Below are 26354 nucleotides of genomic sequence, written 5' to 3' on the forward strand. Positions count from 1 at the left end.
CTTTCAGCTGTATATTACTGTTCTCTCATTTTGGGTGGAAATTGTCTGGTTTGCTTATTTTTGTTCTTAAGACATATTTCTGAAAATGTGTGAGACCTGCAATAAATGAACTTTGTATTTATCACCCCCGCACCACATATGAGCTACTAGCACTGCCCCACACAGCCTGTGTGTCCTCTAACATTTGCCAAAAAAGATGTAAATATGTAAATGAGGCTGATGGTACACAGTGGTGTTGGCTTCACTCTCGGGCGCTTTGCCTCGACTCTACTGCAGCATCATTGGCGCGGTGCCTATTAACCATATAGGAGATCAGGAAACTTTAGAAGGATATCATTTCGGGAACATGGAATAAAAAGAGGGATTATGCTGAAAGCTTCGTTTTGGACTAAGATTTAGGGCTCATTCAGACAGATGTATCCGCTAAGTATCCACAAAAAATGCGGATGTGTGATGTCTGGGTTCAGTCTGTATTGTATCCACAACCATTTTTATCGCGTCCGAATGTCATCCATTTTTTCCAAATACCGTATTTTTTGGACTATAAGGTGCGCCTTATAGTCCAGTGCGCCTTATACATGAGCCGTACATATACACAAAGCTGCCTTGAACTGTGCACAGGTCTGCCACCTGCTGGTCATTCATCCTTATAATCCGGTGCGCCTTATATATGAACCGTACTTACAGACAACAGCTGCCTTGAACTGTGCACAGGTCTGCCACCTGCTGGCCATTCATCCTTATAATCCGGTGCACCTTATAGTCCGAAAAATACGGTACACACAAAAATGGATGGGTTTCTAATCTACTTTTTGTCCTGTCCAGTTGGTTGCCTAGCAACATTTGAGCCGTCCATGTTTTTTGCATACCCATTGACTTATATAAAGGTAAGTGGTCCACATGTGAGATAAATAAAAATGCTGCAATTTTTTTCTCACTGTCTGCAAATCTTTGAAAAAAACTGGTTCAGTATACCACCAGCAACATTTTTTAAGTCATAAATGAGATTATGTGAAGCCCCCGGGTCCGGCCGGGATTCACTAAGGTCCGTGCGCCCGATATCCACTAGGTGTCGCTGCTGCGCCAAGGCCCGTTGGAGTTCACCTTCTATTTCTTAGTGCAGGTAAGTTCGTGTCAAGCGACACATTTTTTAATTAAAATACAGCGGTTTATCCAAATCCGTTGGGATTCCCGACGGCCACGCCCCTAATTTCCGTCGCATGCAACCCGGCACGATTGCGCCGAAATCCGATCGCATGCGGCAAAATCCCGGGGCAATTCAGGGAAAAGCAGCGCAAATCGGAAAAATACGGGAAACCCGACGAAAATGAAGTAAATGAGTATTTTTTGTGTCCATTTGATCACAAATTCATGGACTGTTTTCTGCGCTTACAAAAATGATTCTGTGGTAAAAAAATGGACTTTGATGAATCGTCGCTCCGTATGTATCTGATGCAGCGTTGGGTAAAGTACACACAGACCTTGAAGAGATAGATGACAGAAACTAGGAAAGTGCAGAACGTAGAGATAACCGGTTCTGTCATTTGATGTGGATGCGTTTAGGTAGATGCATACAATGTGTACCGGGTATTGTTAGATGACATTGATGGAAATCCTTGTGTGTGTGACTGGAGGCAGAGTAATGAATTATACATCTTATTACATTAAGGAGCTGTACAGCAGAATTCATTCATCACAGGAGGCATGGCGATCCATTCCGGCCTCCATCGATGAACTGGGAAGGAGGGAGTGAGAGCCGTCTCCTGGGTACATTGTCAGATTTTGAAGATTATCATAAAATTACATGTACCGCCCCAGTGTTTACGCCTCGCCACCAACGACAACATAAGCCTGAATAAACACATAATCGGTTTTACTGCTGACACTCGCTCCGATAGAAGTCTATGGGGGAGATTTATCAGAAGTGTCTGAGAGCAGATCTGTTCTACCTGCTCATAGCAAGCAATCAGATCTCAGCTTTCATTTTCCCAAAGCTGTTTATAAAATAAAAGTTGAGCTCTGATTGGTTCCCATGTGCAACATGAACAGTTCTGCCTTCAGACATATCCAATAAATCTCCCCCTATGTACTCAGTGCTTGTGCCAAATATAGCCCTAATACATTGGGGGTCATTTACTAAGGGCCCGATTCGAGTTTTCCCGACGTGTTACGCAAATATTTCCGATTTGTGCCGATTTTCCCTGATTTGCCCCGGGATTTTAGCGCACGCGATCGGATTGTGACGCATCGGCGCCGGCATGCACGTGACGGAAATCGGGCGTGGCCGAACGAAAAAACCCGACGGATTCGGAAAAAACGCTGCATTTTAAAAAAAAACTTACCTTCACCAGGAATAGGCCGGTGAACTTGAGTGCATTCCAGTGGGCCTCGGGGAACTTCAGCGCAGCAGCGCCACCTGGTGGACGTCAGAGGAACTACCTTAGTGAATCGCTGGAAGACCCGAATCCACCGCAGAGAACTCGCCACTGGATTGCGAATGGACCGGGTAAGTATATCTGCCCCATTATTCTGGTATAGAGACACTGGGGGGGAGATTTATCAGCTTTGCCGGCAGCGATCGCTGTGATAACACCCGCGATCGGTGCTAGCAATATGCAGCAAAGACTTACCGGCTATGGAGAGGGCTCAGCCCGTGAACCCTCTCCATGCAGCGCGACCCGACCGCCGCCGTGAATACACGGCTGGCGGGCGTGAACCAGTTAATGTAAAAATGCTGCATTTTTATGAAATCTCCTTAAAAGCACAATAGAAACAAATCAAAATGTTGTACAAACCCCTAATGGCACCAGTAGTTCAGATTATCTTGAAAAAAAAAACCTCAAGTAATTTACCTTTAAGAAGTTACAACATTAAAAAGATGCTAAGGTAAATATTCACAATTTCTATAAGAAAAGTGTTTTCTTATTTTCTTTCTACAAATTAGTTATCGTTGGAATCATATTGAACCGCCGAATAAAGGTAAGATGTTATTTATTCCATACTGTTATTAGGTTTTTTTTTCATCTTCTCCAGAAACCAGTAATAAAATTCTGTCAATACATTTTTGAAACCCCAAATGCAAACCACCTAAAAGTACAACTTGTTTGTTAAAAAAAACAAGCCCTCAAACTGCAACTTATCACAACAAATTAAAACAATTTTGAAAACTCGTAGTGAAAAAGAAAAAACCTGTAGGCCAAAGCTAACTGCATCCTTTACTAGTTAAAGGGAACCTGTCACCGGAAATTGGCCTAATAAACCACTACCAGTATGTTGTCAAGCATCTGAGCAGCTCCTAGATCATGTTTCTTTCATGGCCCGGTGTGGTGGCATCATCCAGAAAATCAACTTTGAAGTGAGATGTAAATTGATTTTATGAAGTCAAGGAGGCGGAGAGTTTAACACAGAAGTCAAGCTCTCTTTGCCTTAGATCGGCCCCTTCACTGTAATTGATGGCCCTGTGTCCAGAGACATCATTGATCAGATCTGATGAAGTCCAGTGAATTATGTCAACTACATGGGAAGAGGTGTTGAGAGGCAGGGAGAGCTTGACTTCAGTGTTTAACTCTACACCTCCATGACTTTATACATCTGACTTACATCTCTCTCCAAAGTTGATTTTCTGGATGGTGTCACCACACCAAAGAAACATGACCTAGAAGGTGTTCAACTGCTTGACAACATACTGGTAGTGGCTTATTAAATCAATTTCTGATGACAGGTTCCCTTTAAGAATGCACAAAACACCCTATAGTATGTGTTGCTATGTTAATTGGTGCTCTGAAGTTAGCCGAAGATGGAGAAGAGGCTTGCCCAGGGAGGACCGATTTCAGTAAATTTTCTAGTGTTAATTATCATAACTCTGCCGGAAACCAATGACCCCAATGACCCCTGTTTCTCCACCTCACCATGACTTTTTTTTTAAAAAAAAAGGGCAACAAAAAAACTTCACATTTGTGCAAATTGGGGAATTCAGATAAATAAATGGCAGGAGAAGGTAAAAGGGGGCCCCTGAGAGTTCCTGGTCTATATATGTGTCATGAAGGACGCTTTCACTGAAGATACCACAAAATGAATCACAACTGAGTCCAGCTCAGGACAGGATCCTTTTGAAAAGGCAACAGAACATTTCCGCAATTCACACATGAAATATTGTTTACAGTGTATAAAAAGGACATTGTAGAACTATAACAGGTGCAGAGGAGATTATTAGAGGAATACATTGATAGATTACAAAATTTGGGATTATTCAGTTTAGAAAAAAGATGCCTGTGAGGAGACCTTATTACAATGTACAAATACCTGAACGGGCAGTACAAAGATCTTTTTATACCTAGACTTGTGGCCAGGACAAGGGGCCATCCTCTACACCTAGAGGAGAGGCGGTTCTATCATCACCATAGACAGGGGGCATCCTCTACACCTAGAGGAGAGGCGGTTCTATCATCACCATAGACTGGGGGCATCCTCTACACCTAGAGGAGAGGCGGTTCTACCATCACCATAGACAGGGGACATCCTCTACACCTAGAAGAGAGGCAGTTCTATCATCACCATAGACAGGGGACATCCTCTACACCTAGAGGAGAGGAGGTTCTATCATCACCATAGACAGGGGACATCCTCTACACCTAGAGGAGAGGTGGTTCTACCATCACCATAGACAGGGGCATCCTCTACATCTAGAGGAGAGGAGGTTCTACCATCACCATAGACAGGGGACATCCTCTACACCTAGAGGAGAGGCGATTCTATCATCACCATAGACAGAGGGCATCCTCTACACCTAGAGGAGAGGCGATTCTATCATCACCATAGACAGGGGCATCTTCTACACCTAGAAGAGAGGAGGTTCTACCATCACCATAGACAGGGGGCATCCTCTACACCTAGAAGAGAGGCGGTTCTACCATCACCATAGACAGGGGGCATCCTCTGCATCTAGAGAAGAGGCGGTTCTACCATCACCATAGACAGGGGGCATCCTCTACACCTAGAGGAGAGGCAGCTCTACCATCACCATAGACAGGGGGCATCCTCTACACGTAGAGGAGAGGAGGTTCTATCATCACCATAGACAGGGGACATCCTCTACACCTAGAGGAGAGGCGGTTTGACCATCACCATAGACAGGGGACATCCTCTACACCTAGAGGAGAGGAGGTTCTACCATCACCATAGACAGGGGCATCTTCTACACCTAGAAGAGAGGAGGTTCTACCATCACCATAGACAGGGGGCATCCTCTACACCTAGAAGAGAGGCGGTTCTACCATCACCATAGACAGGGGGCATCCTCTGCATCTAGAGAAGAGGCGGTTCTACCATCACCATAGACAGGGGGCATCCTCTACACCTAGAGGAGAGGCAGCTCTACCATCACCATAGACAGGGGGCATCCTCTACACGTAGAGGAGAGGAGGTTCTATCATCACCATAGACAGGGGACATCCTCTACACCTAGAGGAGAGGCGGTTTTACCATCACCATAGACAGGGGACATCCTCTACACCTAGAGGAGAGGAGGTTCTACCATCACCATAGACAGGGGGCATCCTCTGCACCTAGAGGAGAGGAGGTTCTACCATTACCATAGACAGGGAGCATCCTCTACACCTAGAGGAGAGGCGATTCTATCATCACCATAGACAGAGGGCATCCTCTACACCTAAAGGAGAGGCGATTCTATCATCACCATAGACAGGGGGCATCCTCTACACCTAGAGGAGAGGTGGTTCTACCATCACCATAGACAGGGGGCATCCTCTACACCTAGAGGAGAGGAGGTTCTACAATCACCATAGACAGGGGCATCCTCTACACCTAGAGGAGAGGCGGTTCTACCATCGCCATAGACAGGGGGCATCCTCTACACCTAGAGGAGAGGCAGTTCTACCATCACCATAGACAGGGGGCATCCTCTATACCTAGAGGAGAGGAGGATCTACCATCACTGTAGACAGGGAGCATCCTCTACACCTAGAGGAGAGGAGGTTCTACCATCACCATAGACAGGGCGCATCCTCTACACCTAGAGGAGAGGCAGTTCTACCATCACTATAGACAGGGGGCATCCTCTACACCTAGAGGAGAGGTGGTTCTACCATCACCATAGACAGGGGGCATCCTCTACACCTAGAGAAGAGGCGGTTCTACCATCACCATAGACAGGGGGCATCCTCTACACCTAGAGGAGAGGTGGTTCTACCATCACCATAGACAGGGGGCATCCTCTACACCTAGAGGAGAGACAATTCTACCATCACCATAGACAGGGGGCATCCTCTACACTTAGAGGAGAGGTGGTTCTACCATCACCATAGACAGGGGACATTCTCTACACCTAGAGGAGAGGCAGTTCTACCATCACCATAGACAGGGGGCATCCTCTACACCTAGAGGAGAGGCGGTTCTACCATCACCATAGACAGGGCGCATCCTCTTCACCTAGAGGAGAGGTGGCTCTACCATCACCATAGACAGGGGGCATCCTCTACACTTAGAGGAGATGTGGTTCTACCATCACCATAGACAGGGGGCATCCTCTACACTTAGAGGAAATGTGGTTCTACCATCACCATAGACAGGGGGCATCCTCTTCACCTAGAGGAGAGGTGGCTCTACCATCACCATAGACAGGGGGCATCCTCTACACTTAGAGGAGATGTGGTTCTACCATCACCATAGACAGGGGGCATCCTCTACACCTAGAGGAGAGGTGGTCCTACCATCACCATAGACATGGGCCATCCTCTACACCTAGAGGAGAGGTGGTTCTACCATCACCATAGACAGGGGGCATCCTCTGCGCCTAGAGGAGAGGCGGTTCTACCATCACCATAGACAGGAGGCATCCTCTACACCTAGAGGAGAGGAGGTTCTACCATCACTATAGACAGTGGGCATCTTCCACACCTAGAGGAGAGACAATTCTACCATCACCATAGACAGGGGGCATCCTCTACACCTAGAGGAGAGGCGGTTCTACCATCACCATAGACAGGGGGCATCCTCTACACCTAGAGGAGAGACAATTCTACCATCACCATAGACAAGGGGCATCCTCTACACCTAGAGGAGAGGCGGTTCTACCATCACCATAGACAGGGCGCATCCTCTACACTTAGAGGAGATGTGGTTCTACCATCACCATAGACAGGGGGCATCCTCTACACCTAGAGGAGAGGTGGTCCTACCATCACAATAGACAGATGGCATCCTCTACACCAAGAGGAGAGGCGGTTCTACTATCACCATAGACAGGGGGCATCCTCTACACCTAGAGGAGAGGTGGTTCTACCATCACCATAGACAGGGAGCATCTTCTACACCTAGAGGATAGGAGGTTCTACCATCACCATAGACAGGGGCATCATCTACACCTAGAGGAGAGGCAGTTCTACCATCACCATAGACAGGGGCATCATCTACACCTAGAGGAGAGGCGGTTCTACCATCACCATAGACAGGGGGCATCCTCTACACCTAGAGGAGGGGCGGTTCTACCATCACCATAGACAGTGGGCATCCTCTACACCTAGAGGAGGTTCTACCATCACCATAGACAGGGGGCATCCTCTACACCTAGAGGAGAGGAGGTTCTACCATCACCATAGACAGGAGGCATCCTCTACACCTAGAGGAGAGGAGGTTCTACCATCACCATAGACAGGGGACATCCTCTACACCTAGAGGAGAGGAGGTTCTACCATCACCATAGACAGGGGGCATTCTCTACACCTAGAGGAGAAGCAGTTCTACCATCACCATAGACAGGGGCATCCATCATGTCATTAGGCTTCCTGAAAGTCACTCTTGATGGTAAAAGGGCTGCCTTACAAGGTAGCTAAAAGGCAATGTTTTCCTTATCCTATTCCAGAAAATGTATTTGAATTACCCAGTGGAGCATCAATGTCTGTAAGTTTCCACACACCTGCAAGGTGACTTTAATTAGCTAAGTATCCATAAGGAGAACTCTTACACCCTGACTCCAAAAATGTACAGCATTTGCATGGCTGTTGCAGGGGAGCTGTAGTATTACAAGGTGATGATTTTACATGGATGACCCTCGTCCATATAAATGGATATTTGAAGGGGGTGACCTATTTATAAATCCCAATTAAAAGCCTGAGATGAAGAAGTCACTAGGACTACAGTAGTTTCTAATTTTTTTCTTTGAGACATACAAATAAAGAGATAATATGGTTGTGTCGAGTCCTTCTCCCAATGGCTGTAGGAAAATATTTATTTCATTATGGATAAACACAGAGTGATAGCGATGCCGGTGTAAGTCATTTCAATAAAATGGAAATGTTATCAAAAAAATGTAATGCCCCCAAAAAACATGAACACGATAAAAAAAAAAAAATCCAGTGATTTTTATTGAGAATTTCTCCCAGCCATAATGTCTCCTCGCACACACATGCACGGATCAGTGTCAGGATATATTGGTCATGTGTATTCAGATTTCATGAGATGAGCTGTGTGGTTAACACTTAGGCTGCCAGAGTGAGCCGGTCCACACTGCAGAGCAATGCATCGCCAGACCCAAACCAACAGCAGAAGAGTTAAGGGGGATGTCCTTATGAAATGTCAATCATCTTCAGCTCAGCCCCTCCATAGATATGCAGTCACACAGGGTTCTCCGCTCCACCTTGAGAAGAAGTGTCTCCGTCTAGACAAAAGAGAAGACGGATAAGTATGGCTAGCAACACACAATATTGTTCACCGACTATATACACTTATAAAGAGCGTATCTTTGGGTTTTCAATGAGAGGAGATAAGCTGTGACATCATCGATTGTCAGTAGTGATGTAATGATGGGTCAGTGTTATCTATATAGAGGTCATTGTACAGGGAGGGGGAGGGGATAAGCTGTGACATCATCTATTGTCAGTAGTGATGTAATGATGGGTCAGTGTTATCTATATAGAGGTCATTGTACAGGGAGGGGGAGGAGATAAGCTGTGACATCATCTATTGTCAGTAGTGATGTAATGATGGGTCAGTGTTTTCTATATAGAGGTCATTGTACAGGGAGGGGGAGGAAATAAGCTGTGACATCATCTATTGTCAGTAGTGATGTAATGATGGGTCAGTGTTATCTATATAGAGGTCAATGTACAGGGAGGGGAGGAGATAAGCTGTGACATCATCTATTGTCAGTAGTGATGTAATGATGGGTCAGTGTTATCTATATAGAGGTCATTGTACAGGGAGGGGAGGAGATAAGCTGTGACATCATCTATTGTCAGTAGTGATGTAATGATGGGTCAGGGTTATCTATATAGAGGTCATTGTACAGGGAGGGGGAGGAGATAAGCTGTGACATCATCTATTGTCAGTAGTGATGTAATGATGGGTCAGTGTTATCTATATAGAGGTCATTGTACAGGGAGGGGGAGGAGATAAGCTGTGACATCATGTATTGTCAGTAGTGATGTAATGATGGGTCAGTGTTATCTATATAGAGGTCATTTTACAGGGAGGAGGAGGAGATAAGCTGTGACATCATCTATTGTCAGTATGATGTAATGATGGGTCAGTTATCTATATAGAGGTCATTGTACAGGGAGGGGAGGAGATAAGCTGTGACATCATCTATTGTCAGTAGTGATGTAATTATGGGTCAGTATTATCTATATAGAGGTCATTGTACAGGGAGGGGAGGAGATAAGCTGTGACATCATCTATTGTCAGTAGTGATGTAATAATGGGTCAGTGTTATCTATATAGAGGTCATTGTACAGGGAGGGGGAGGAGATAAGCTGTGACATCATCTATTGTCAGTATGATGTAATGATGGGTCAGTTATCTATATAGAGGTCATTGTACAGGGAGGGGAGGAGATAAGCTGTGACATCATCTATTGTCAGTAGTGATGTAATTATGGGTCAGTATTATCTATATAGAGGTCATTGTACAGGGAGGGGAGGAGATAAGCTGTGACATCATATATTGTCAGTAGTGATGTATTGATGGGTCAGTGTCATCAACTGGGACAGAATCATTAACTGAGTAAAGGTCATACTATAGTATAATTAAACAATGTAACTATGACGCTCATTTTTGAAGCCCTTTAAATTCATTAGAGAGTTTTCAAGCCTTTACAAAGGGCAATGATATCGTAAGTTTACAATGATTTATACCAGAAACCAATAGAAATGATAGCTGAACAATAACTAGACGTCACGTTATGACACACATAAGACCAGTGAATCCTTATTTATGGAGATTCCAGTCTCAAACCTCTGACTTTTATGTTTCCAGAACACTTTTGCTCTGTTATTACGTCAAATAATCAAAATCTGGTCAATTCTGCAGCAGCTGATCTGTATATTGGGATGTTCTGCAGCAGTTGAGGTGTGTATTATGAGGCTCTGCAGAAGCTGAGGTGTGTAATATGAGATTCTGCTGCAGCTGAGGTGTGTATCACAATGTTCTGCAGCAGCTGAGGTGTTTATCATGATGTTCTGCAGCACCTTAGGTGTGTATTATGATGTTCTGCAGAAGTTGAGGTGTGTAATATGAGATTTTGCAGCAGATGAGGTGTGTAATATGAGATTCTGCAGCAGCTGATGTTTGTATTATGATGTTTTGCAGAAGTTGAGGTGTGTAATATGAGATTCTGAAGCATCTGATGTGTATATTATCAGGTCCTGCAGTAGCTGAGGTGTGTAATATGAGGTTCTGCAGCTGCTAAGGTGTGTATTATGAGGTTCTGCAGCAGCTGATGTTTGTATTATGATGTTTTGCAGAAGTTGAGGTGTGTAATATGAGATTCTGAAGCATTTGATGTGTATTTATCAGGTCCTGCAGTAGCTGAGGTGTGTATTATGATGTTCTGCAGCAGCTGAGTTGGTATTATTGTGTTCTGCAGAAGTTTAGGTGTGTAATATGAGATTCTGCAGCAGCTGAGGTGTGTAATATGATGTTCTGCAGAAGCTGGGGTGTGTATTATGAGGTTCTGCAGCAGCTGAGGTGTGTAATATGATGTTCTGCAGAAGCTGGGGTGTGTATTATGAGGTTCTGCAGCAGCTGAGGTGTGTATTGTGACGTTCTGCAGCAGCTGAGGTGTGTATGACGATGTTCTTCAGAAGTTGAGTTGTGTAATATGAGATTCTGCAGCAGTTGGGATGGGAATTAGGAGTTTCTCAATAAATTGTAATTTGATGGCACTACATAAATATTTGTTTATTATTTATTGATTATGTATTCATTAGGAGTTTTCAGGTATTACTGTTACTCGGAATTAATTGGGTTTTAATTTTCCCACAGGTCTCCACCACCTGGCTAACAGTCTCTAATTTTCTATGAAATTCCTGCAAGTCTGGCATGTTCTGTCCTGAAAAGAACTGATTTTATGCCATCTATACGTACCCTTGAGTCCAAGTTGTATGCTGTCTTTTTGAGGTCTTGCAGAGCTCTTTGCATAAATTCAAAGGCATGACAGTCCACACAGGGGCGACCTGAAAAATAAATTACAATAAATTCTTAATTTGTTCACATATCGACGTGCAAAAGTTTTATTTGCAGGTTATTAATAAATGGAGACAACTGCGTAATTCAACACTCATAGGCTCCATTGCGATTTGTAAAAGAGTCCCCTCCGCAGACCCCAGTAGTTGTATCCTAAAAACGTGGGTAGTGTCACTCCCAAAATGAGCATAATTAAAGAAAAAAGCATGAAAAAATGTAACTCCCAACTCCCAAGTATGGAGAATATATCATACCCTGTGATTACAGTTTCTTAAATAATTGTTTCAGAAATGAATAGAGCAGATGATATACAATAATATAATAATAATAATAATAATATTAATAGTAATCTTTATCTTTATATAACACCATCATATTCTGCACCAGGGGTGTAACTAGGAGAGGCAGGTCCCCATAGCAGACCTCTGAATGGGCCCTCCTTAACTCTTATACATATATACACATATTTGTTTACTCACACATGTGAGTTACAATCACACCATATATACATACATACAACAAATATATATACAGTACTATATACGCCTATGAATCATATACACAGACATACAGCATGTACACATCACATATGCACACAGCTATAGAGCATAGGCACATCACATATACACACACATACAGAAAATACTGAAAGTTCGAGGTAGTGCTTTCCAGAGAATAGGTGCAGCTTAGGAGAAGTTCTGGAAACATGAGTGGGAAGAAAGTAATCTTACATCACTGGAGGATCTTTTACCAATTGTTCCCTCCATTTCTTCCTGCTTTTAGCATTGAGTATAAACTAGCTTCCCCTCCTGTGCACGCACTGACAACTGATAGATAAGGAAAAGCTGCAAAAGTCTTTACTAAACTCCTTACAGACAGTCACTGGACGGATTTACCAAGTGAAATATTCTCCAGGTGAAGAGTTAGAATTTAGCCTATTATCCTCATCTTTTTGTGAGTTGAATTTTTATTTTTTAGAATATTACAGATACAAGTTTATCATCATCTGCACTTTTAAATTTCTATAATAATAAAACAATGCCTCAGAGCGTTTAGGTACACATTGTACAGACCCATTACAATGTTTCTGAGTTTATACACAAGGAGCTGGGGGGGGAGCTGTCTAAAGCACTCAAACTAAACCTGACTAGTCCACATTTGTCAGTACTGCTACAGCAAAGAATCCTTCACATATATGGAGACTGAAGCCTTTTATCAAAGATATTATCCTGTCTATTAGTAAGATCTCAAACTGCTTTACATTCATTGGACAAGCTGCAATATGTGGATGGGTGCTCTTTTTGGAAGAAACCCAGTACAAAGCTCGAGGCTTCAGGGGCCGTTAACTAGCCAGAATTTGTGTGGCTAGTTCATGACCTCTGCACACGGCCATGTGTATTAGGCCTTATACTGAACCAAATGTTCAAAGTATCTCATGTAGGATAGATCAAGCATAGTTCAGAATTCTCAAAGTCTAACTTTATACCTCTAATTATTTGGCTTCATTTTAGGACTGAAAATGCTATAAATAGTTACAGCACAAGGTGTAACAGCCTAGGCTTTGCCCACCTTTTATAAGGCCACACCTATGGAGATGAGTGGACCTGACATGCTGGTTCAGGTTTCGGCTGTACGAGTATATTGGCAACTGAACAGCCAATTTGACAAACGGATGCCTCTAGCTCATCCTAGGGGCATCAGTGTGAGGAGAGGTGATAGGCAATGCTAGCAGTATCAGTTTGCTGGATTGGCTGTTCAGTCGCCAATCCTGCAGTACGTCCGGGTCAGAGAGCTGAAACCTGGGCAAAAACGTCAGGTCCACTCATCTCCAGGGCGATGATTGGGCATGGCTAGTTGCGTCAAATAGGTAAATTGGGTATGATCGGGTCGCGCAGCCAAACCCAAACGGAAATGTCGGATCCGCTCATCTCTACTCATAACGCACTGATCTTTTTAAAGTAGGCGTAAAAGCCTCTAAAAAATTGCTAAACAATTTGATAGGAAGCAGGTTAGTTTTTTAAGAAAATTCCCCCAGAATTTGAGCACATTTTAATGAGGTTATCGCTCTCACTGTATGATGTCGTGAAGAATCCTTGCTCTTTTGAAGACAAAATCAGGGGGGGAAAGAACCAGCGAAAAGTAGAAATCTTTTCTTTAAGGGCTATTCAGATGTTCATTTTCAGGATAGAAATCACAATGGGGCTTATTTACTGAGGGTCCGCGGCCGCACTTTTGTCGGACTGTTAATGGTTTTCGGGTCTCGCGTGGCTGTAACAGGGATTTAGCTGGGGATTGTGTTGCGCGCATTCAGATTTTGGCACAGCTGCGCTGGCTTTCATGCGACAGAATTCGGGGGTGGGGGTGGCCGTCGGACAATCCGACTGATTCAGACTGAGCGCAGGATTTAACTTTCAAATTGTGTCACATACAAAGCACTTACATGCACCAGGAAGAAGTAGGTGAACTCTGTGGGACCTGAGCGGGGAAGTGACACATGCAGGATATCGAGCGCAGGATCTTAGTGACTCCCCGCACAGCGCATTATACACGGACAATGCACTTACATGCACCAGGAAGAAGTAGGTGAACTCTGTGGGACCTGAGCGGGGAAGCGACACATGCCGGATATCGGGCGCACAACCTTAGTGAATCGCGGCACAGTGCATTATCGTCGGACAATGCACTTTGGATGAACTTTAGCGGCTGGCACATACGAGGCATCACAAGCTTCTTACCGTTTCTGGTGCATGACGCATAACTGACTAAATAAATTTAGCTTGCACAATATATAGAAGCTGATCACATGTTACCTTTTAATTAACATATTTCTAATTAGAAGGTAACATGTGACCAGTTTCTGTATGTTGTGCAAGCTAAATTTATATAGGCAGCCATGAGTAAGGGTGCGTGATGCACCAGAGACACTAAGAAGCTTGTGATATCTCGTATGTGTATATCGTTGAAGAAATAAAGGTACGCTTCGCTCTTATGAGCTGGTCCATGGACTATTTTTCAATGCTAACAAAACACAATCCATGTCTCTTCTGGAACTGTCTATTAGTTTTGCATCCACTGTCCATTCTGATTAAGAGGGTCCTGAAAAGATGAATCCCCCCACACAAAATATTCACTCTATAAAGAATAAGAGCAAATCCTTGACTATCATTGAATCTAAAGTGTAACTAAGCGTTTGCAAACGTTGTATTCAGAAATGATATGACAGGTGATATTAACAAACTTTGTAATATACTATATCAAAGAAAATACCTTGTTGTTTTCCTATTTTTTCTTCCTGTACTTAACATTGTTTAAATCAGCTTTCCATCCTGTATTCACAATGATAGCTAATAGATAAGGAGAAGCTGATAAAGTTTCAGGATATTTAACTCCTTACAGATAGTCACAGGATAGTCTTATTTTCTCTAGGTGTGTAAGTGGTTGTGCTTCAGCCTCCTCTCTTTTTCTAGCTGCTGTGTACAGACTTCAGAACTTTTATATACACTGCTGACTGCAGGTATGAGGGAAAAAAATGGTACAGGGAAGAATTATTGGCAATAAAGTAAATTATATATTCCAAATTATGTGCTATTGTCATTTGCAATTGATTACTTAATACAAACCAGTCATTTTTAACTGGTAACAGGTTCCAATATTCTATGCTATAAGGATTGTAAAAATGCCTTTGTCAACAGTTACTGAATTATTTCAGTAGTTTATAATTGTTTGATTTACATTACATGGCTCCCTGCCAGTAGCGTGTGCTGAGTCCCTTGGAAGGGGCAGCTGCAGCATATGTGCCTGTGGTCACCACATCATCCCCTTCCCTCCTCTGCATGCTTAATCCACATGACAGAAAGTGGAGAGATGTGAAGGAGCCGCATGTGTTTAGAGGAGAAGAGACTTACACAGGCGACCACACAGGCTTCCGTTGCCCCATCCCACCACGACTCACCACTTGCTGCTGGCAGGGAGCCAGTTAATGTAAATTAAACTGATGTAATCTACTGAAATGGTTCAGAATGCTACCAGCTAAAAATAACAATCCTGGTGAAAGGTTCCCTTTAAAGGACATCTAACACTAAGATGAAGGACTGTAAACCAAGCATACTGGCGTGAGCCCCCTCTTGCAGGATCTGCTGTTCGTTTATCCTATTATTACCTGTTTTTTACAAACGAGCCTAAGGAGCTCCGGGCTCCATAGGTGTTAATGGAGCCTAGAGCCCCTAGGTAATCAAAAGATAAACAAAAGTATGTCAGTGTGCTTGGTTTACAATCCTTCATCCTGGTGGTAGATGTCCTTTAAAGTATTTCTAAAGCTTTGATGATTTTTTTTTTTATTTTGAAATGGAAAAGTGCAGGTGATAATACATGTAACATACTTCATTGGGTGAAAAATCTTCTCTGTCTGTTCTTTTCTTGAAAGCCCACTCAAGTCCCTACAAAGCAGATACAAATATACATCTACCTAGAGTCTATTTTACTTGATAATTCAGATCTGTTAGGAGGTAAGTATATAAAGTAACTGTCTGTAAGGAGTAAATTCATTAGAAACTTTAGCAGCTTCTCCTTATCTATCAGCTGTCAATGTGAGTGTATGAGGAGATGCTGATTGCTAAAAGCGGAAATAAAGGGAGAATAGGAACATTTTCTTTAGTAGAGTATATTACAAAGTCTAATATAATCATCTTGTGCAATCAATTTATGCTAATTTAGTTATTTAAATTAAAAAAAAGGGCTCAAACTTTCATTAGTATAGTCTGAAGTAGGTACAATAACGGCTATGAGAAGTTCTGGAGCTATTTGAGTCTTTAGCATAAATTTATAAACAAGAGTGTTTCCTTTTATCTTTGGTTTTCTTCCTTTTTTTCTGTCTTTTATGGGACTTTTTGGCGCATTGCAATTTTTTCACCTTTTTGGGGACTTTTCGAACAGCGCAACAAAAGTCCGTCGGACTTTTGTTCGTCGTAGGTAAGATATATTTATCTTCTATTCCAGATTTCCAAATGCCGCATGTCAGATAGTCTGACGGCCCGCCCCCTGATTTGTGCCGCATGAAAGTCGCAAATCGGAAAACCGGAAAGAGGAACTTTAGTAAATGAGCCCCATTTTGTGGTGAAAAAACTCCAGACAAAACCATACTTAAAGTAAATCTACCATTTGTTTTATGCATTATGAACCAAACATACCTTGACAATGCTGTAGCTACACTGATGCAAAAACATATCTTGTTTAATCCCTGAACTGAGTGGTTTTGCTGAAAAACAATTGTAAAATTCAGGGTCTTGGGAAAGCTGGGTGCAGACTGACTGCCATACATAAATACATTACACAAAGCTTCCTGAACTGTCCACACAGGACTAATCAACCAGAGCTAGATGACTCATACACAGCAGCTGGGGGATGGTGCAGTGATTGATTACTTCTGCCTTTCAGGGACAACACAGTGATGACATATTCTCGGCTTATGCTGGGTGAGACAAGGCTGGAGCATAATTAGGATGAGGAGCGCTCTGGGGCAGCTACAGGAGTTACAGAGCCTCATTATCATAATTTTATAATAGTTTTTTCAGCAAAACCACTCGTCTCAGGGATTAAACAAGATATGTTTCTGCATCAGTGTAGCTACAGCAGTCTCAAGGTATATTTGGTTCATAATGCATGAAAGCAAATGGTAGATTTTCTTTAAGGAAAACTCAGAAAATGGAAAAAAGTGACTTCAGATATTTGTGTGACATTTTTGAGACATTTGTAACAAATGTCACAAAACAAGATCTGGAGAAAAAAAAAAAACATTTAACACAAGGAAAAAGTGAGATTGTTAAATTACCAAAGTGGCAGGCTTAAAAAAGACTGGCAAAAACAAGCTAAGATAAGATACATTCCCCCCCATGACTTAAAGAATAGATCTTTGAAAAATAACTAATGAGGAATATAATTGGTTAAAAAAAAAACATAAAAAAAACATAATTAAAACCAAGTATAAAAAAATCACAGAATGCATTAGTATGATAAATAACATAACCAGGGGTACATACTTTCTGGTGGAATGGTGGTGCCTGACAGCTCCTCGGCGAGGACGAGCTTGGTGAACGGCAGGCCTATCGTTATCATCAGAAGAACGAGGGCATAGATCCTGGCGGCTGTGTTTCTATACGACATTGTGTTATCTGTGTTTCTAGTCCCCCTGTAAGAAAACAGAATGATTTATCTTGTTAAACACCGAAAACAAGTGAATAAACACAGCTGCCACCTCTACAAAGCAGGCGATTAATAATAAAATGGCTGCCCGGACGCCATTAATAATGTAGCGCACTGTAGTGTGTAAGATCGTAGGCTGCCGCAGCAGATACATGGCAGTCTGTGTGAAGATATTTTCTTATATGTAGGTCAGATGCAGATATTACTAGAGAGAAAGTTTAGTTAATCCTGTCTCTATAGAACGCCTCAGGAAAAACGGAGGAGTTTAATATCTTAAAGGGCAACTCCAGTTACAGAACAGGATGATCATGTGATCTCTGGCTACTAATCTCCTCCTAGCCTTAGGTTCCAGAGTATCCGGCACATCATGGGGTGGACCGGAACATTGCCCCATATAGTGAACCAGTTCATAGTATCATAGTTCATACGGTTGAAAAAAGACACTTGTCCAACCAAGAAAGGGAAGGGATTGCATGAGGAAGGGATTTAGGGGAAACAATTCTATATAACATAACCATCAATGTTATTTAGGTGTAAAAAGGCATCCAGACCCTTCTTGAAGCTCTCTGCTGTCCCTGCTGTGACCAGCGCCTGAGCTCTCCGCTGTCCCTGCTGTGACCAGCGCCTGAGGCAGGCTATTCCACAGATTGACAGTTCTCATAGTAAAAAAGCCCTGTCACCTCTGGTGATTAAACCTTGATTTCTCCAGACGGAGACAGTGCCCCCCTCGTCTTTTGATTTGATTTAATCTGAAACAACTTACCACCATATACTTTGTATGGACCATTCATATATTTATATAAATTAATCATGTCCCCTCGTAGTCGTCTCTTTTCTAGACTAAATAAATCTAGTTGTTTTAATCTTTCCTCATAACTGAGACCCTCCATACCCCTTATCATTATTGTGGCTCTATGTTGAACCCTCTCTGGCTCCAGGGCCTCCTTTTTATGGACCTGTGCCCAGAACTAGACAGCATATTCCAGGTGAGGCCGAACCAATGCCTTGTACAGTTGACTCAATAAAGTGTACTGTATGCGCACAGTGGGGTCCACGAGTCTGCTGGTGTGTGTTAAACATAGAAACTTGGAGATCGGGACAGCCCTATTTTGGATTTTGAACAATATTTGTACCACTTTAGCCTATTTTGGGCTCAAAGGTCTAAACTTTTTATTTTAGTGTAGTCAAATTCCAAGAGTTGTACCTTTTCTCAAATTTTTTGGTTAAAATTGTCCTTGGTTTTTCTAGGTCAAGTTGTATATTTAAATGACATCACTTTTGGGTACTTATATTGGGGCATTTATCACGTAAGTCTGAATACAACAGTACAAGCCGTGATTTAGTCGCAAATTCCAGGCACAATTCACAGTTCGGTTTGGGAGGTTAGATGTGACAGGTTCCCTTTGAATTCCAATGTTTTCATGTCCTCATGACACAAATACTTTTATATATAGTCAGAGAACACAGCTGCCATGTATGAAGGGGGTTTAGCTCCTAAACCTTCATCATTTGCCCTTACTGTGAGGATGTATGGAATAAAAAAAAATTCTGGAATAAAAAATTTCCAGGATTAATAAAAATACCGCCCTCTGTTGGTATATAGTGGTCCTGTAGTGATGCACCGATCTGGCGGGAGGCAGGGGGTAAGTATAATAATTAATGTATTGGTAAAAATGATTAGTCCCCATTAAAGCGATAGAAGCTACCTTTTAAACTAGACGCACTTTCATGCTGGTGTGTGTCCCTTCGGTCAGGATTCGTTCCTCTAGTGGCTGCTCCAGCAGAGAGCCGGCTGCCGTAATGGCTCTTTGGCTGGAGAGGGGACGGAGTAAGCAGGGAGCAGAAGGCGGAGCCCATAGAGGGGCTCTGATGATGCAACGCAAAGCCCGTTAGGTTCATTTGCATATTTTTTAAACTGTATTTTTATAAAAATGAGGGCATTGTAAACTAAATGAAGAATCCTGACTGAAGGGACACACAGCAGCATGTAGGTGTGTCTGGATTCTGTTTCTTATTTGAGTACATGTCTTAAAGGGACATTATTTATTAGAGATGTATAGAATGGTTATTATTTTTGTAAGGCCCTGGCCACGCGTCCTCCTGTTCCGTTGCTTATAGAGCTGCAGCACATGTCATTTTAGCTGTTATATTTAATGGAAACATATTGGAAAGAGCCTTCTGTATCCCCAATGGGAAGAAAAGGTGAACACAACGGCTTATGTTCACTTTCCATAACAGAAAATGTGGTGGTGTGAACTTACTTTCCTTCCATTATTTAATGTAGATTAATAGCGCGACAGTCCATGTCTCTAAATAATGGAAGAGTGAGAGAAGGAAGCCCCATACATATAACACCATGGGGAATGGAGGGAAGATGGAGACTTTATATACAGTTTCCGTTATTCTCTTCTATAACAAAAGAAGATAATGGAAACTATTAGGTGTACCGTGAATTTACACTTTATGACTGGTCAGGATCTGACATCTACGAGGACAAGGTCTATCCACACTGCACTTAAATCAACAGCATTTCCCAGCATTTATAATGGTGAAATCTGTGATAAATCCACAGCTGAGGTGTGTATTATGAGGTTCTGTAGCAAGTGGCAGCTGAAATGTGTATTCTGATGTTCTGCAGCAGCTGAGGTGTGTATTATGATGTCCTGCAGCAGCTGAGGTGTGTATTATCAGGTCCTGCAGCAGATGAGATGTGCATTGTGATGTTCTGCAGCTTAGGTATCTGTTAATAGGTTATGTGGCAGCAAGTGTTTATTATGATGATGTTCTTCAGCAGATGAGGCATGTTTGATGAGGTTCTGCAGAAGCTGAGGCGTGTATTATGCGGTTCTGCCGCAGCAGAGATGTGTATAATAAGGTTCTGTAGCACCTGAGGTGTGTATTATCAGGTTCTGTAGCAGATGAGATGTGTATAATGAGGTTCTGCAGCAGCTGAGGTATGTATTATGATGTCCTGCAGCAGCTGAGGTGTGTATTATCAGGTCCTGCAGCAGATGAGATGTGCATTGTGATGTTCTGCAGCAGCTGAGGTGTGTGTCATGAGGTTCTGCATCAGCTTAGGTATCTGTTAATAGGTTATGTGGCAGCAAGTGTTTATTATGATGATGTTCTTCAGCAGATGAGGCATGTTTGATGAGGTTCTGCAGAAGCTGAAGTGTGTATTATGCGGTTCTGCCACAGCAGAGATGTGTATAATAAGGTTCTGTAGCACCTGAGGTGTGTATTATCAGGTTCTGTAGCAGATGAGATGTGTATAATGAGGTTCTGTAGCACATGAGATGTGTTTCATGAGGTTCTGCAGCAGATGAAATGTGTATGATGATGTTCTGCAGCAGCTGACGTGTATTATTAGGTTCTGCGGCAGCTGTCAAAATAACTTTGGCAGAGTGGTGGAAATTTTGAGGTTAAGGATGGGAAACTAATGTGCCTGGGGAAGAATTTGACAGTCCCGCGCCCTAAAATTCCCAGCGATTGCTCTGCCCAGCGGCACAGCCTGTGGCCTTTTGATAGATCTGGCAAGTGTCATACGCTGCCGCACTTAGCACCAACCTATGATAAATGTGCCCCTACATATGTGCCCCTGAACAGGTCATGTATAGCTAAGACTAACGAACAAAATTATTTCCGGCACTCCAAATCATGCAGTAAAACTTCACATTTATTTTGTCATAGTTAAAATAGTTACTTGGGACATAATCCTAATGCAGACCTACGCGATTCAATCTCTTTACACTGCGTTCTTAGTCATGGCTTAATATTAATCCTAAAGTTGATCTGTAGCCATCAAGCGCAATGCCACAAAAACTTGATTCCCTCTATGACCTTTTCATAGATTTAAGAAAATATTCCATGCCGGAACCTGCATAAAATCAACGTCCCGTTGGGTCACCTCATTCCATCTGGTTTCCTGAATTTTATCATTTTGCGCCAAATTGCCACGGGTTTTTGGCGCACGCGATCGGATTGTGGCGCGTTGGCGGCCGCTTGCATGCGACAGAAATCAGGGGCGTGGCCGACGGATTTGGACAAACCACGAAATTTAAAAACGGAATTGTGTCGCAAGATCATGCACCGGAAAGAAGGAGGTGGACTCCGGCGGATCTCAGCGCAGAAGCGACACATGCAGGAAATTGGACGCACGACTTTAGTGAATCGCTGCAGAGCCGAATCCTCGTCGGACAACGCACCTTGGGATCGCGACAGGACAGGGAAAGTAAATCTGCCCCAATGGGTCTGGTTTTGTTTGGTCTGGGTTCCTCACCTCTATTGGATCCACTGTAGCAATACTGGTCATAAAAATGTTTAAAATGTCCTTGATTCCAAGTTCTGCAAATAGAAGAACTGAGAAGTTTCCGTGCAGATGGATTATCCGTTCTATTTCTATGACAGTCTGTCTCCTATCAGGCTGAAGATCAGACTGTGTACAGTGAAATGAATTTAGCCAATTCAGACCATAGTCTGGCACCCGTCCCCCAGAACAGAACTGTCCAATACTCAGAGACAGAACGCGGATAACTAATTAAAAGATCCGACTAATTCACGGAAAAGTCATAAAAGTTTCTTAACGAGGGCATCACTGGGACCCAGACTCTCATAGTACCTAGTATTATTATCTAAAGGAATACATAAAGATGAGCATTTTGTCTTTTTTTACTTTTTTAAATGTTAAACAAAATTTACATAATTTATTATACGCCTTAAAAACCTAATGTCAGTTTATTTTAGCCTGATGTACGGGATATATAGTTATATAGTGACAGGCAGTCATTGGGGCTTCTGATACCACTCTGATTGGTATACAGGCAGTCCCTGGGTTACATACAAGATAGGGTCCGGAGGTTTGTTCTTAAGTTGAATTTGTATGTAAGTCGAAACTGTATATTTTATCATTGAAGTTCTAGACAATTTTTATTCTCTTTTGTCCCAGTGATAATTGGAGTTTCAAAATTTTTGCTGTAATTGGACCAAGAATTATCAATAAAGCTTCATTACAGACACCTTACAACTGATTATTGCAATCTGGGACTATAGTAAAGCATCCAGAGAGCTTCACAGTGGGCAGAGAGGTCCGTCTGTAACTATGGGTTGTCTGTAAGTCGGGTGTCCTTAAGTAGGGGACCGCCTCTATTGGCAAACTGTATTGAGATGAATTTATAACTGTATACAATGAGCTCCCTCTAGTGGTGGTTGCAAGAAGTCAAAATTGTATCATTTAGCTATAGGTTATCCAGGAGATTTGTAACATAGATGTGATGGCTATAGAAATACCTTATAAACTATAATGTATGTTAAAAAAATAAATATATACCAAAGGTAAGATCAAAGGTAGTGTGGTAAAAATTAGTAATCACCCTTTACCAATGAATATTTCTGTAAATTCTAATTAGAAGGTTATCTATATATGTCACAGATATAACCACTGCGCCAGTTTACAGACATATAGGAGCCGATGTATCGAACATTGGCACCAGGCTCCCTTCTATGCCAGTTCTGTCCTGAACATGGCCTAGTGCCGGAACCGCTCCACTGCCCAGCACTACCCCAACCCCACACAAGTGGCATAGAGGGTGGAATAGTAGAAATGCGCCAAAAATTGCGACTAAAATACAGCTTGTACACGGGTATTGAGGTGTACAAGCTGTCACACATGCCCCCCATTATTGTTGATGAAACAGCATAGAAAAGCTATAAATAGATACTGGAGGTATGTATAGTGCTGTCATGATAATAATCCATATACTTAAGATTAAAACAACCAGAGAAGAGAGAAGGATGAGTGAAAGATATGGGTTAAATGGATTAAGATGAATACATAGATATAAGGGCACATTTATCATACGATGGTGCCAGTGTAGGATGTTGCCCCTGGCATCCGCCAGATCAAAATCATGATAAATCTGGGTAGGTGACACCTCTGAGCCGGCAAGTCACTTCTATGCCATATCTGACCTGGTGTGGTAGATAGATAGATGAGAGATAGATAGATATGAGATAGATAGATATGAGATAGATAGATAGATAGATAGATAGATAGATAGATAGATATGAGATAGATAGATAGATAGATAGATATGAGATAGATAGATAGATAGATAGATAGATAGATAGATAGATATATAGATAGATAGATAGATAGATAGATAGATATGAGATAGATAGATAGATAGATATGAGATAGATAGATAGATAGATAGATAGATAGATAGATATGAGATAGATAGATAGATATGAGATAGATAGATAGATAGATAGATAGATAGATAGATAGATAGATAGATAGATAATAGATAGATAGATATAAGATAGATAGATAGATAGATAGATATGAGATAGATAGATAGATAATAGATAGATATGAGATAGATAGATAGATAGATAGATAGATAGATAGATAGATAGATAGATAGATAGATATTGGAAGAAGTGAGCAGCACTCCAGGACTTGAACGCTACTATTTATAAATAGATAGATAAGAGATATAAATAGACAGGTACGAGATGTATATAGATAACATAACATTGATCAGCATCTCCTAAGATGCAGCACAACTAAGCACAGAATCCTGGAGATCTATAAACCTTTAGACTGTGGGCAATAATAAATATCATGCGGCTGTTCAGCTCATGACTTTTTAATGAAGTGTGATGTAACCCTTCATCCAGTGCACTGTGCCCGCTGCAGATAACCCGGGGACGACGTTCTGCAGTGCCAGCGCTGTTCTGTCAGTCACCGCAGAGCATCGCTCCTTATTAACCCCATAGAGACTGTCCCGGGGGGCCTAAACCATAACAATGACCCATATAATTCTCCTCAGAGCTTGAGACAACACACAATATGAAGAGCAATGGAGCTCAGTAAGAGATGCAGCAGTGCTGAGCTTGTTAGATGCAGCAGAGCTGAGTTTGTTGATTGTCGCGGTACATGATTTCCCATAGGATCCAGAAAGAACCTACAATTTACCTTATTACGCGACAGCTTCAGCTCTGCTACATCTGCCTATATGCTGAATACTGGTTTGTAATTGCATCTCCCCCTTCTGTTGCAGGTGACGGTGACATTGTTATCCCCTATGGATATAGCAGAATATAGATGTACGCTATTGATGGGGCGGTATGTATGATATATGGCTCTCCGCAGTGATGGGTGATGCTCGGCATACATCGTACCTGTCCCCTGGTTTTCTTTTGTCTTCTGGGTATCAGAAATGGCCGCTCCGATCTCCTAGCAGCTCAGCATTTGTGAGCGGGTGCTGCGTGCGCAGCAAATTAGGTGATGCTTGTTACCATGGCGTGCCGTCATAGCAACCGAGCAGTCTCCGCAATGGTACTCCTAAGACGACTGACATGATGAAGGGTAAAGGGTGGTGGGTGCTGCAGATTTAGACTCAGGAACTAAATATAAGAGGTATAAGATCTGCAGCGCAACATTGTATCACAAGATGTCATATATAACGGAATTCTAGAATTCTACTGATTCCATATGGAATTACAGGATTATTTCATTTTGTCACTTCCTTATTTTTCGTTTATCCTCAGATTTTAGGAATAAGTAATCAAAGGGGTGATGCAAAACTATAAGGTTTGTCATCCTACAATTGTATAAGTTGTTAGTAGCAGCGGGACTGTGAAAAATGTATATGCCAGGTTTGTAGGCTCTCCAGCTGCACTGGAGGCATGTGCTCACACTGCTGTGCTCTCTGCAGATAGTGTCAGGTATTGTGTCTGGAGATCTGTATAATCATATCTTTGTGTGTGTTGTTAGGAGCAGCAGGACTGTGAAATACACATTTATTCTCTAGGTTCACTTGGGGTGTGTCCTCCTATCGTTGTGCTCTCTACAGCCAGTGTTCAGTACTGTCCCTGGAGAGCTGTGTAATTGTACCTGTCGACTGTCGGAGACTGTCACTGAAAGAGATGGTCAGAGACAGAGAAAGTCAAAACCAGAGACAGTCAGTGACAGTCACTGATAGAGAGGGTCAGAGACAGTCACTGGAAGAGAGGCAGTCAAAGACAGTCACTGAAAAAGACTGTCAGAGACAGTCACTGATAGAGAGGGTCAGAGACAGTCACTGGAAGAGAGACGGTCAGAGACAGTCACTGAAAGAGACTGTCAGAGATAGTCACTGAAAGAGACGGTCAGAAACAGTCACTGAAAGAGACGGTCAGAGACAGTCACTGGAAGAGAGATGGTCAGAGACAGTCACTGGAAGAGAGATGGTCAGAGACAGTCACTGAAAGAGACTGTAAGAGACAGTTAGTAAAAGAGAAGGTCAGTCACACCGTTGTGCTCTCTGAAGCCAGTGTTCATTACTGTCCCTGTGTAATTGTACCTTTGTGTGTGTTGTTGGTAGCAGCAGGACTATTAAAAATGCATTTATGTTCCGGGATTGTAGCTACATTGGTGCACTGGGGGTATGCAGTCACACTGTTCTATTCTGTGCTGCTTGTAGGTAGTATTAGGTAATGTCCCTGTAGAGCTGTGTAATCATACCTTTGTGTATGTTGTTAGTAGCAGTAGGACTGTGAAAAGTTTATATTCCAGGTTTGCAAGCTCTCCTACTGCACTGGAGACGTGTCCTTTTTACGACTGTTCTCTCTGCATATACTGCAAGTTATTGACCCTGGGGAGCTGTGTAATCATACTTTTGTGTGTGTTTATA

At 42.4% G+C, this 26354-nt stretch overlaps 1 protein-coding gene across 1 annotated transcript; it reads right to left on the bottom strand.

The window, feature by feature from the left end:
* Positions 1-8205: 8205 nt before the first annotated feature.
* On the bottom strand, positions 8206-25018 carry LOC140113149 (NELL2-interacting cell ontogeny regulator 1-like). Its single transcript, XM_072132630.1, has 4 exons — positions 24862-25018; positions 17514-17662; positions 11380-11468; positions 8206-8674 (listed from the first exon to the last, which is right to left on the bottom strand). Exons 2-4 carry the CDS (start codon positions 17635-17637, stop codon positions 8603-8605), a joined length of 285 nt encoding a protein of 94 aa, XP_071988731.1. The 5' UTR covers positions 17638-17662; positions 24862-25018; the 3' UTR covers positions 8206-8602.
* Between the last annotated feature and the right edge of the window lie 1336 nt (positions 25019-26354).

Source organism: Engystomops pustulosus, chromosome 1, assembly GCF_040894005.1.
Source record: "Engystomops pustulosus chromosome 1, aEngPut4.maternal, whole genome shotgun sequence".
In the NCBI taxonomy this organism is placed as follows: Eukaryota; Metazoa; Chordata; class Amphibia; order Anura; family Leptodactylidae; genus Engystomops; species Engystomops pustulosus.

Coding starts and splice junctions, on each gene's coding strand:
- LOC140113149 (XM_072132630.1), bottom strand. CDS start 17,637: ATGTCGTATAGAAACACAGCCGCCAGGATCTATGCCCTCGTTCTTCTG. Junction 11,469..17,513: donor CACCACCATTCCACCAGAAA/GTATGTACCCCT, acceptor TTTATTTTTCAG/GTCGCCCCTGTGTGGACTGT. Junction 8,675..11,379: donor CATACAACTTGGACTCAAGG/GTACGTATAGAT, acceptor TCTTTTGTCTAG/ACGGAGACACTTCTTCTCAA.